Below are 13,004 nucleotides of genomic sequence, written 5' to 3'. Positions count from 1 at the left end.
CGGTACTGCTGTACCGAGTGCTCCAATTTCCTGACAACAACTCAGAAGAAAATGTTGTGGCTGCCATTATAGGACTTGAGAACTGTCCCATTGTCCTGAAAAGTTTCAAAAATAACGTGCAAAATAGGGACACCCTGAACCCCAGGCATTTGTGTTTGGGTTTTGTATTTTAGTTAGGTGCTGGAAATTCAGGTCTGGATGGTGTGCAAACAGTGTTTTAGACTTTGGATGCACAGGAGAATTTCGAGTAGAGTTGTGCATCACTGGCATTTCAGTAAACCTTGAGCTGTCATTAGGAAAACCCAGAAGGTATATGTAGAAGCTAAAGCTTACTGGGGATAGTCTAGAGCCCTGGAGGCCCCCTCAAGTAATTGGGATCTTTTGAGATTTGGACAAATTGGTGTTGGACAGATGGGGTATAGGGATATAGGAATTTGCTGGTGAATCATATTCAAGGCCCCATAGTGCTTATGAAGGTGAGATGGTTGACTGTGTTGAAGGCTACTGAGAAGTCTACCAATACCTGGAGGCAGGAGTCTTATCTGTGTTCAGAAGGGCATCACCTGTGATCTTTAAATAGCGGTCCCCATGTTGCAGCATGATCTGAAGCCAGACTGGAAGTTGTGCCGGAGATGGTTAGCATTCATGTGATCTTGGATTGAACATAAACTGATTTTTCAGTGATCTAGCTGATATTTGGTGATGGGTTGGTTGTTGGTGAGGACATTCAAGTTTAATGTTGGTTTCCTTAGGAGTGGGAGGATCTGCCCTGTCTGCATAGCTATTGGGAAGAGGCCTTAAGTAAGGTAGGCATTGACACTGGTGAGTGAAGTCTAAGAGAGCGTCCACAGAGAAAGCTTTGATGAAGGACAGTGGTAAGACACATTCATAAGAAATGGCTTTGAGGGAGTTGAGTAATTTCACGTGCTCCAAAAGAAATGGGGCTTTGAAGGATGACCATTGCAGAATTCTGAGGAAAGGGGTGGTAGTATGAGATGAAACAGGCTTGATGCTGTCAATGTGCTGTCAGATCTTTTGTACTTTTTAACTCAAAAAAGAGGTTCATGACATTGCACTTCTCTGTGGAGGCGAGGAACAGCTGGATCCATCAGGGCGTTGATGGGGTGCTTACTTGTCTCGAAACATTCTGTTTTTGTTGGTGGCTTCATTGGTGGTGTTGATATATTACTTTGCTTTGGATTAGATGATGAGCTGTCTGCTTGTTGCATGGATGGACTTCAGTGTCATGAAGTCATTAGGAGTTTTTTTTCTTCCATTGTTTTCCCTGTCTGCAGCTAGATTGCTATTGTCAGCAAGAATGCTGATGGCATTGCCTTACACTTGCATGATTTAATTGGGATATGGATGATCTCGTAGTTTTCCAGAAAAATGTTGAAGTTGTTTAGATGGGTTTAGACGTAGAGCTGAATGGGTGGAAATGAATTCTAGAATTAGATGGTCTATGGAGAAATCTTTGAAGGATCTGACGGCTTGGCCTTCTCTTTTGGATATGCCTTTGCTTGTTGTTTGGACACTGAGCAGGGGGATAGGGATGTCGAAGTGGTTTTTCTGGTCAATGGGGTGAGAGTGTAAACTGAGCAACAATTTTGCTACTGGCCTGTCATTTTGCATTACAACCTATGCATTAATAGGTTGCATCGCTCAATGTCCATTTGTAGAACTCTAAAACCGCTTGCTTCATGCATTTAGGTTAGGCTGGTTACTAATTGCGACGTCCTGCCATTGGCTACAACCATTGTGATGATGAACTGTAAGACATTGTAGACCTCCATTTATGCATTCAAAGCAATTGGAAGCTTTTTGTTAAAAATAAAACAATCTTCGAAGTTGAGGTATTAATTGATTCACAAAAGAGTTGTCACAGGGGGAACAGCTTACCCTTTGGGAATCGTGTTAGGTGGCCTCACAGAAAACAGGCTGTAGATCAGAAGATCTTTTCATGCACCATTCAATATTTTTCAAAAATGGAAAATAATATTTTTCCTTAAAAGAAGCACCAGTTCTTTTAAGGGAATGAATATATATATATACTTCCTTGGCAGCAGGCCTCTAAAATTGTGGGCGCACACACAGATGCTGGTAGCAATGACTTCCATATGTTTGAAAAACAATTACTTCCTGTTCAATGGCGAATTGTTTCACCAAACCTGCGGTACAGCCATGGTCACCTGCTTCGCCCCCAGCTATGCTAATTTTCATTTGGGCTGGTGGGAGGAGCAGGTGGTCCGGACGCTGTACCAGGAAGAATGGCAAAATAACATCTTACATTGGAGTCCCTTCATCGACGACTTGTTTGTCGTGTGGAAGGGTTAGAAGAAATCGGTGAAAGAGTTCATCAAGAAACTTCAGGTTAATAACTTAAATTTAAGATTCACCAACACAGTGAGCGCAACGTCTGTGAGCTTCCTCGATTTGACTATTTACATTAAAGACACAAAGTTACACACTAAGCTGTACCGAAAATCAACAGCAGGAAACACGTTGCTCCATACAACAAGTTTCCATCCCAACAACTTGATTAGGAGTATCCCCTATGGGGAGTGTCTACGAACAATGAGAAATTGTAGTGAGCAGGGAACCCTTGATAAAGAACTTGGCTGTTTAAAAGCTCATCTTAAAGCAAGCGGATATTCAGAGGACTGCGTACAATCAGCCATATATAAAGCAAAGAAAAAAACAAGGGAAGAAATCCTTTTTAAGAAAAAGTAAGACTAAAGAAAAAATAGATAAGGCCACAAACAATCAATGCAGGATGATTACCTCATATAATAAACAACGTATCAAAGTGAGCAACATCCTGTCTAAACATTGGCACTTAATATGAAATGATACTGTGCTAGGGAAAATAGTACACAAAAAACCTGCCATTACGTATAGACGTGCTAAATCTATGAAGCGGATGCTAGTGAGTAATATGGTCCCTCGAACACAGTCAGTAGCTACTAATTCTTCATGGCTTCATAAAATGTATAATGTGTAAAGCTGGTCTTCATGGGAATAATACTACAATGTATAAACCAGGCCTTTCAAAAAGAAAAAAGAAAATGAAAGGCCATTTTGCATGTAAAACTGATTTTGCAGTCTACGTACTTCAGTGCCCATGTGGCCTGAGGCATGTGGGCAGCACAATTCTTCCTGTGCATAAACGAGTGCTGAAGCACCTGAGAGCCATTAAAAATGACGACAAAATATATCTGGTGCCTCGTTATTTTGAGTTGTATCACAATAAAAAGGTGCAAGGTCTGACATATTTTGTAATCGATTCTTTCCCACCCAGTATTAGGGGAGGTGATCGAGAAAAAATGCTGAGAAAATTGGAATCCTGTTATTTATTAGAACTTGACACAAGAATACCAGCAGGATTAAATATGGAAGAAGACTTGCATACACATTTGTAAAGATTAGTAGAGCTTTGATAATGTTTTTCTGAAATAAGTCCCCTGAATCTTTTTTTTTTTTTAACCATTTCAAGTATTATTTGTTTTATGTTTTTTTGGTTTTTGACAAGTAGCACATTGCACTTTAGAAGGTCGACACGATGTAGTAATTTTAGGACTTTGTTGAAACACTGTAGATAACAAAAACAATTGTATGAAATTTCTAATCTGCGATAAGGTACTCTCAGTATATGATTGCCCACTAGGGCTAGATTTGCTATAATTCAACAAAACTGATGAAATAATATTTGTACATAATAGTTAAACAGTGACTATCGATATGGGTCATGATTGTGCCCACATTGGCTAAATCTGTAACTTAATCAACTTGTACTGTCAATATGGGGTATAATGATGGATTATTAGTCTAAAAATGCCTCGAAGTAGACGGAAAAATGGCATGCTTTGTAATGCAAAAAAACTACAAGTCTGTCTTCTAATACACTATGTTAGTAGTTTACCACGTGTCAATTTCACAAGCACATGATCTAAAATGGTTGAAACTTTATGCATTTTTGTTGGTGAGCAAGCCTGCTGGGCAGGCAAAACGCGTCCGATCAGCCGACAAATTGTAATTTTGGGCATAATACGGCGTCGTCATTCCATGTTTTCGAGGCGTTTTTGAAAATTAATCGGACCAGGCTTGGTTGGTCCGTTACCAACGAAAGCTAATTGGGATGAGCTACTGTTAGGCTGATGTGATCCTGCCCAAATGCATTTCTACTTGTGCAAAGAAGAAGTCTTTGCACAAGTAGAAATGTATTTATTATATACATTTTTTTTTTGCAGTGTCTGAGACCAAATTCCTCTTCATGGTGAGTCATCTGTGTGTTTGAATAAGGATCCACTAGAAAAATAATGTATTTCTGTTAACTGTTTCAGATGGATAAGCTATTTTCCTCCACAAGCCTTGTATTCTCTGAGTAACATTTACATTTGTTGATGTAATAACTTTGATGTTGGTTGAGGCTTGGGTGATGCATATAAAAATCAGTTGCTATGGTAAATGCATGCACAATTTGTTCCAGCATAACCAGAAAGTTTATACTGACTTGTCACTTCCGAGTTGCTGGAATCTTCTTGGGACCAGTGTATTATTTTTGTTGCCTAGAGGTAGATAATCTCCTCAAAACATGTAAAAGATTCTGTTTTGAATATCTATTTGCACTGCTAACATTGGTTTGAACTTCAGTTTTGTGTGTATTGCTGTAGGTCCCTTCGGGTCTCTTCATCCCCAGCATGGCTGTTGGAGCTATTGTTGGGAGGCTGCTGGGCATTGGAATAGAGCTGTTGGCTTACTATAATCGGGATTGGTCCATCTTCAGTGATTGGTGCAGCCAAGGGACTGATTGCATTACTCCTGGTCTTTATGCAATGGTTGGGGCAGCTGCTTGTCTAGGTAAGTTTTCTGTCTTAGTGGTAGTCAAAAAAATCGACTTAAAATCGTGAATTTTTTTAATAGCTTTTCCAAGTTTGCACAAGTTATCCTATTTAGAACCATTTCTTCTGATGCAGATTACTCACCTTTTGAATAACTCCAGTTGCCAGAATAGACAGGGAAAGCTTTCATTGCAGTGCTCCTGTGTGCCTGCAGGTGGCGCAGTTTGCTCTGCAGCGACTCCCTTCTGCCTAAGAAGTGATAGAGCAGAGCTGCATATAGGTGCCAAATTTTGCACGCTGGAGTCAGCTACTTTCTTTCAATCCTTGGTTAGCAGATCTGGAGCTCTGCTAACCTTTTACTTATCAGATTGATGAGTTTGTTCTCCAAATAATTGAAACCAGTGTTAAAAGGAGCCATGTCGCCTCCAAAAAACTACAGGATATAAAGCTTGTTGTGATTGTTGAAAACAAATGTAATTGACAGACCCGCACTGTTGGAAAACTACTCCCACACTAGAAGGGGTGGTGGTGGTCTTCCGGACACACTGTGGTAGCTTGGCTCGAGTGGTCAGGAATCAGGCTCCGTGCTAAGCATACAACATACCCAAACAATAACCATGCGTGCATCCGTTCCAAAAACGACTCTACACCGTAAAAATTATGAAAATAACTCTCTATCTGCTTTTTCTCTTAGTTGCTGATTGGAGAAAATAAATAACAATCACAATATACAAACTTTTTAGAAAGTGCAGGACAAATAAATACTGGCTTAATGATTCAATAAATAGGGGTGATCATAAATACTGAAGGCATAAATAAAAGTGCAATACAGACAGGCAATTAAATATTCTGAGGCAATAAATACTGTAACCAATAAATATTGTGCATCAATAAATACTGTGGACCAATAAATACAGTGGAACAATAAATAGGTTAAATACAATAAATACAGTGTCCCTAATAAATACTTAAAAGCTGACAGTGACACTCATGGATTCAGATCACTTTTGAATTCCTAAGGGCTGATTTGGCCCAGGCACAGCTTGTGGGGATGTGGAAGGCTTGGGGGTGTCTACTCCCTGGCTTGGTCAAGGCTGAGGCCTAAACTGAGGTAGATAAAGGGGGAAAATACCAGAGACCTGGCTCTCTCTCTCCACACAACTTCTCTAGATTAGTCCCAGTTCACCCCTGGCACAGTCAGGTTGGTTCCAGCACCTCCCTAGCCCCTTAGAGCAGTCGCTCAGGTCTCCACAGGGCCTTAGGCGCCCTCTACTCCACTTACTGCCCTTTTTCTGATGCTCCGACGCCGCTGGAGTCGGGTCGATGCCGGGAGGCGGTTCCAGTTCGATGTCGGCGGCCTCGGCACAATGTCAGTTCTTTGACGACGCCGGCAGGCGGATCCGGTCTCGATGTCAGCGGCCTCGGTTCGATCTCGACCTCCGATTCGATGGCGTCGGGCAGTCTTACTCGATGTCGACTTCGGGCGGCTCCGGTCCGATGGCGACCTCGGCTTCGATGACGTCGGCCGGCCTTGCCTCGATGTCGACTTCCGGCGGCTCCGGAGTGCGATCCTCACTCCCGACCTCCGGTGCTCCTCTCCTCAGGTTTCCGGCGACTCCGGAGTGCGACCTCCACTCCCGACCTCCGGCACGATTCTCACAGGTTCCGGCGACTCTGGAGTGCGATCCTCACTCCCGACCTCCGTTACCCCTCACCTCGGTCTCCGACGACTCCGGAGGGCGGACTTCACTCCTCCGATGACGCCGCTCACTCGACCTCGGGTGACTTCCTCCTCGACCTCTGGTATTCCTCACGACCTCTGACGGCGCCCTCTCTCGACCTCTGGCGGCTCCGGGCACGACGTCTGCTCTTCCAGTCAGCGCCGCTTCTCCACCTCGGGCTCCAGGTCTTAGGCTACTCGACGTCGGACTTCAGGGAAACCAGCTTCCAGGTCAGGATCTTGCTGTTCTCTTGTTTCTAAGGCCTGTTCCTGCTGTCCAGGTCCTCAGGATGGTTTTTCTGACTTCTCCCCACACAGGGCTCTAGGCTGGGCTCCGTCAGTAGGGACTAGTATCAAGGGTGGGTTTATGGACCCCACTCCAGGCACAAGTTTCCACCCCTGCTGCTTCACTCCTTCCTCCTTCACGTTTTTGCTGCTCACTCCTCACCAGTCAGGTGCCAACTGCCAGCTCCAACTGCCAACTCTCTCTCTTAGCTTCCCAACATTCTAAACCGCCTCCAACTGTCACAGGGTTCTGGAATGTTCTGGAAGGTGCTGGTAGGTTCCAGTGGATGCTGGTGATGTCACAGGTGGCCACCATTTTGTGCTCCAGGCCCTCAGACAGAAGTTTCAGGGGTAGCTAAAATGGCTCCCTGAATCTGCAGCAACACGAAAAAGTCTGGTGGTTCCCAAAAAGGAAAAATACCAACAGGGTTTGAGGCAAAAGTGGGACAAAATAAATAATGATGAGGAGGGACCACCCAAAGGGCTGACAGGTCTAACACGCACCAAATGTGTCTTTGGTGTTTGGGCTCGGAACCCTCATGAACCCGAAGGTGACGTGCAGGACCGTGAAACAAAACTGTATATCGCTGAACCACAGAAAACATGCAAGTCCTGCTCCCATTCAAAGTTGAGAGCGTGGACTCCTTCACACTCTTGAGACCACTCCTACGACAGATCCTCTTCGTGGTCGAAATATTCTGGTAAGTCAAAACGGAAGCTCAAGAGGGGCTGTCACTCTCTTTCCTCAGAGAAGTTGTAAGGGGGTGAAGATGCCACTTGGCCTTGCTCCCGGTCTTCCATCGAGGAGCTGATTCCATAATTGGTTTGGATGCACCTTGAGTTCCCTTGGTTATTGACGACACTGCAACAGATTTAGGGCTTTATGAAGGCCATGTTGTCCATTTTGTAATTCTTCTGGTGCACGTTTGGGCCCTAAGGATCCACAGTGGCTTACGGTCTGGTTATCACCAGCGAATTCATCCTCTGTGCCTTCTGAGCCTACCTTGGGTTGAGCACCAGCTTTGATGCGGACTTCCACTCTAGCGCCACAACCTTCGCTGGTCTCTTCTATGTCATCCTTATTACCACTGAACTGGAGAAGGATTTTTTGCCGATACCGTTATCCATCTTTGAATCAAACTTCTCTTAGTCTCCACCAAGGTCGCGTTTTGAATTTACCCCAGTGCACCAGGGCCCAATACAGTTGGATTCAGATAAAAGCACTTCTACTGTGGTGCTGCCATCAGATGTTCCATCTACTTTTTGGCTCTAGAGTCCGATCAAAGCCTATCATTACTTGGAAATGATTTTCGCCCACATTATGATGCTGGCAACCTAAACTTTGGCAGACAAGAAGTCAATGTACTCGATACGTTGATGATTCTGGTTTGATTTTCTTTTTTTTCCCCTGGAGCATCAACATAAAAAAAATGTTTCCTTTGCTGTGGTGATTAGACATGCAGTTGAGATTTTGAACTACAACTCTTGTCTCTGGAAGTTAAAATTAATATACTTACACATGTTTTTCGTCCTGGCCCTGCCACCTATAAGCCCTTTCAAACCCTACCTGATGCATTATTGGGCACCCGGTAAAAGCCCTGTTCTTGCCCACTGGTGAACAGGTAGGTCGCCAGAAGTCCCAGACCAGCACCAGGAAACATTGTTTTATGACTCCACATCTTACTCCAGAGAGTCTTATGATAAAGGCTTCCACTAGCAAGCTAAACGCCTATTTCACCCCCTACAGTCCTCTTGACACAGAATAAAAGAGGTTTGAGGCATTTGGGAAAAGAATGTTCTCAACTGCCAGCCTTTTCTTAAGGTTAATTAATGCAAGTTGCCTATTCTGATGTTACACACATTCCCTCTGAGACATTGGCAGCGATCATGCAGGTAGACTCAGGATTTTCAGGCCTCCTCGACTCAAACCATTCACGATCGTTCAGATGTAATTTATTGTGTCCTGGACACCACGATTGCTTAGGATGAGCAGTTGGCCATCGTGTGGTGCTTTATCACCATGCTTGGTTGAGGTCTACTGGCTTCTGTAGAGCTATACAGGCAGTCATTTTGTGTGTGCCTTTAAACTAATCTTGCCTTTATGATGAGAAGGCGATTCTGTTCTTGAATACTTCAAGGAGAGCCATCCCCTTTTGACCCCTGCTAGATGGTTACCTCAACAATTTCAACCGGGTCATGGCTACTCACTAGGTTGGCTTATCGGCAACCCCATGGCCCTTCTCCCCCGCAACAATCGACCCACTCCTTTCAGTGACTGGAATCAGGAAGGCAATGTGCATGTCCCCACGGGCACAGATCTTCCTAGTTCCCCTCCTCTGCGACATCCGTATACAAACCACTTTAGTTTGCCCTTAGTGTCACATAACTACCCAGTAAAATACAGAATTAGACATTTCCTCCAAGGGTGAGAAGCTTTTTTATACAACATATGAGTCCTTCACATTGTTCAATTGGGCTATTCCCCTCCATTCCTTTCCATCCTGCTGCAACTTCCGTCCACATCAGAGCAGCCTTCAGAGGGTCGCTTTTCCATCTTGTTGCAAGAGGTGTAAGCCCTACTCTCCAGAGGGGACTGAATGGTATCCTTGAGCCTGTAGGATGCCTACTTTCGAGATTGCACAATAACAGACCGTTGACACACTTGTTGTTTCAAGAAGGCTGTCTCTGGTAAATGCATTCCGGCTAGAGTGGAACACTGGACTCCTATACAACTCTGCCTCTTTTGTCTCGAGTTCTGAAAAAGAACAGGAAACATCGGGTTCAAGTCATCCTACTGGCTCAAGATTGGGCCTGGAGGGTGTGGTAGCCAGAAACTTTGCATGTGCATCTCTCTTCCTATGAGGCTGTCATTCAGAGATTATTTTATATCGCAGCAGGTCAGGGTTCAGCACCCGGGCCAGAACAATCTGTTTCTCCATGCGTGGAGATTGAGCAGCTGCAGTGAACTGCATGCAAGCTACCACCTGTGGTTATCCTTGCTGCAGTGTCTTTCTAAAAATTCCATTTACACCAGTGCTGGGACAAATATGTGGCCTAGTGTAGCGCCTGCAGCTTAGACCCATTGCAGGCCAAACTGCTTGATGTTTTATTATGTTTTGTCTACCACTTTGTGGTCACAATTACAGGTTCTTTGATGGTTCTTCCTTTCTCCCCATCTAAAAGGCACCCAAATTAGAAATCTTCACATGGATACCCGTGATTGGTTTTGTGCTCCGCGTTCAAGAGCACAAACAGAGCCAAGAACAAAGCTGATATCAACATGCCTGGGTGTTGCCTGTATGCGGTTCTGTTCAGCCACTTCCAGTGTACTTGTCTATTAGCCAGCCAGTTGCAAAACTCATTAACTTTACCAATAAATTGATGTAGAAGATGGCATTCGAGCATCCAAATATGTTTCTTCCATTGCTTAACTCTCTGTAAATCCCAAGCCTGATAAGCTTCATAAATACATTTTTTTAATAACATTTTATTTGAATGAAAAATGTTTACAGGTACCTTGCACAAGTTCTGCTTAACACAACTTGATTCAAGATAATAAATCATTAGTTAAGTACAGAGTTGCGCAAACAACTGTTATGTATTTAAAAGCGTGGATAATGGTTTATTTCATATAGACATTGAAAACATCGTAACCATTATGCACGTTATGACTTGCCTTAGAAAAGTCCATTAAAGTTTAGTGTAGTGGGCAATATGATAAGAGTAGTACAGGCACTTCTTAATTCCCATTCACGTTATCTTCTATTGAAACTTGTAAGATGCTGGCAAAGTGACCTGTGCTAGATGGTCCAATTCTGATGGACACATCTATCTGCAGATTCACTTTGTGAAGATTCCCCAGGTGTCAGATTTGATCCGGAACCTCTTAGATCACCTGCGCACTGATAGCCAGCATCATGAGGCTGTGTGCCAATGTCTTTCTGCTCCAGAAGTAAGGAGTGGAGCTGCATATAAACTAACGTCTGTTCCCTTTTGAAGTGGATCCGGAGTTTCTCCTACGTGTTTTGACCAGCTTCTTTTCAACATTTTACTAGTGTGCAAGAGCAAATGTGAACCCCCTAAAACAACAGGGTTTAAACTGTGCACGGTCTTTCGCAAACATGTTTGTGGCAGACCCTCATGAAGTTTGTTTGTGGTGCCTGGGGTCCGAATACAACTCTAGGGCCTGCAGTGACCGTACCCAGATGAACACGAGGGCCATTTGGGACTGTGAGGCCAACCTCTACGTTGCTAAACCTAAGAATGCTCCACATCATGACCAGTCTAATTCGAAAGGAAGGTCCTCTTCCAGAAGCAGATTGTGTTTGGGTAAGTCAAACGTAAATCGCAAGAAATCTAAGCAGGAATCTGCACATCCTACAACTCACGAACTCCAGGGTGGGCATCAGCGTTCTCCTGATTTCCATTGGGGCTGATTCAGAGTTTGCTTCCCGATGCACCATGAATTTCCAAATCAGTCAAGGATGTTCCAGCAGGGTGAGGACTTCAGGGATGCCATGGTGCGTATTTTTGGCATTTTTACCGACTCCCCCTGATGTGCCTTCGATCCCAAAGGAAGGATCATAGCCTGATTTACAGCTGCAAAACCGCTTTAGTTTGTTCTTGCTGTCACACAGCCACCCAGTTGTTGGCAGGATCCGATATTTGCTCAAAGGCGGGCAAGCCATCTCAACAGAGAAGTGGGTCCTCCTAATTGCTCACCAGGGCTAAACCCTTCCATCCCATTTCTACCTCACCACATCTTCCATCTCCTTCAGGCTGGCTGGCAGTGGACAATCTGTCTGTTTTATGGCAGTAAGTGCAGGCCCTTTTGGCCAAAGGGACCACAGAGCGCGTCTGGTTTATGAAGTAGGAACTGGATGTTATGCCTGCTACTTTCTTGTCCCTAGAAAGAATGTAGATTTTCGTCCTATTCTAGGCAAATTCACAATGCTTATGCCACCACAGGTCTCGTTTGCCTTATACCCCGGGGACTGGATCGTATCATTGGACCTACAGAAGGCTTATTTCCACACCCCGTCCTTCAGGCCCACACGCACGAACTGTGGCATACAGTGGGCCATGAGCATTTTGAGTTTGCAGTTCTTTCCCTTTTGGTCCCACCAGTGCCCCTTGGGTGTTCACAAAAGTGATGGTGATGGTCGCAGCACACCTTGCGCTAATTTCAGCATTAGCTTTGGACCGAACATGGACCTTGGTGAAAGTACCATGCCACCTTGGTGTGTATCGCCTTTATAATGTTTGATAATCGGGTATGTTTTTCTGTAGAGGACTTTGGCTTTTGATACTGCTGGCTGGAGAGAGGAGTATGAGGGGAATAATGCAGGGTTAAGGTGGGATTGGCAAACAAAGTACTTGCATGCAGAAGTGACTCAGTTAACGCTATAGCGAGATAATACAGGAAAATTGCCCTTAATACCTCCCCGAATGACCCCCATGATTAAGAAATGAGCTTTATTAACCTGAAGCATAAGGAGCCTAAATAATTCTCAGAAGGGAGTAAAAGTTCTGACACATCTAGATAGGAGTGGTTTAGATGTGGTCATGATCCAAGACACCGAATTAAACCCATAGCGTGTAGCCAACTTCGCAAAACTCACTGATTTTTCTCATCCTACTGTATATATCAATGGGGAGTTCATATGTTAATATGAATATGAATATGAACTGCTCCATAAAATAGAAAACCCACATGGCAGGTTTATTGTATTGGTGGTCTTGGGGGGACGGGGGGGACATCGCATAACAAGAAGATAGAACTGATCAATACTTGCGCCCCACATACGGATGACCCAGACTTCTTTGACAACATCCTTACTATCATTAGTGCAGCAACTGAAATAGTGATATGAGGGTGGAGTCCTTAACTTTGTACTAAGTCCAGAACTTGATGGGTCCCAGTATGTGTTATGTGAAAGCGCTTTACAAGAATAACGAAAGGTAGTTATGGTACAAGCGATAAGCGATATACATGGTATATGTCATGTAGGCAATAGTTACATAAGCAAATAGTAAGAAGAAACACAGGAAAGCATAGTAATTCGTAAATACTGGCATGGGCAAAATCCAATAAATGTCAGCTGTGTGTGTAGATAGTTGGGACATAAAAGAACAACTCAGATCTTGGTGGTGTGGCTGAA

General features: G+C 44.0%; 1 protein-coding gene across 6 annotated transcripts in view; it reads left to right on the top strand.

The window, feature by feature from the left end:
- CLCN5 (Cl-/H+ antiporter 5) overlaps positions 1 to 13,004 on the top strand; it is a 365,957-nt gene that overhangs the window by 288,556 nt on the left and 64,397 nt on the right. For all 6 annotated transcript variants that reach the window (XM_085630720.1, XM_085630718.1, XM_085630719.1 and 3 more), the window contains one exon: positions 4,671 to 4,857. In XM_085630720.1, the coding sequence (XP_085486846.1) occupies positions 4,671 to 4,857 (187 nt within the window). The remainder of the gene's footprint in view (positions 1 to 4,670; positions 4,858 to 13,004) is intronic.

This window comes from Triturus cristatus, chromosome 10 (genome assembly GCF_964204655.1).
Source record: "Triturus cristatus chromosome 10, aTriCri1.1, whole genome shotgun sequence".
In the NCBI taxonomy this organism is placed as follows: Eukaryota; Metazoa; Chordata; class Amphibia; order Caudata; family Salamandridae; genus Triturus; species Triturus cristatus.
The sequence above is the reverse complement of the archived record's forward strand: the minus strand, read 5'-3'. Positions and strand labels throughout refer to the sequence as shown.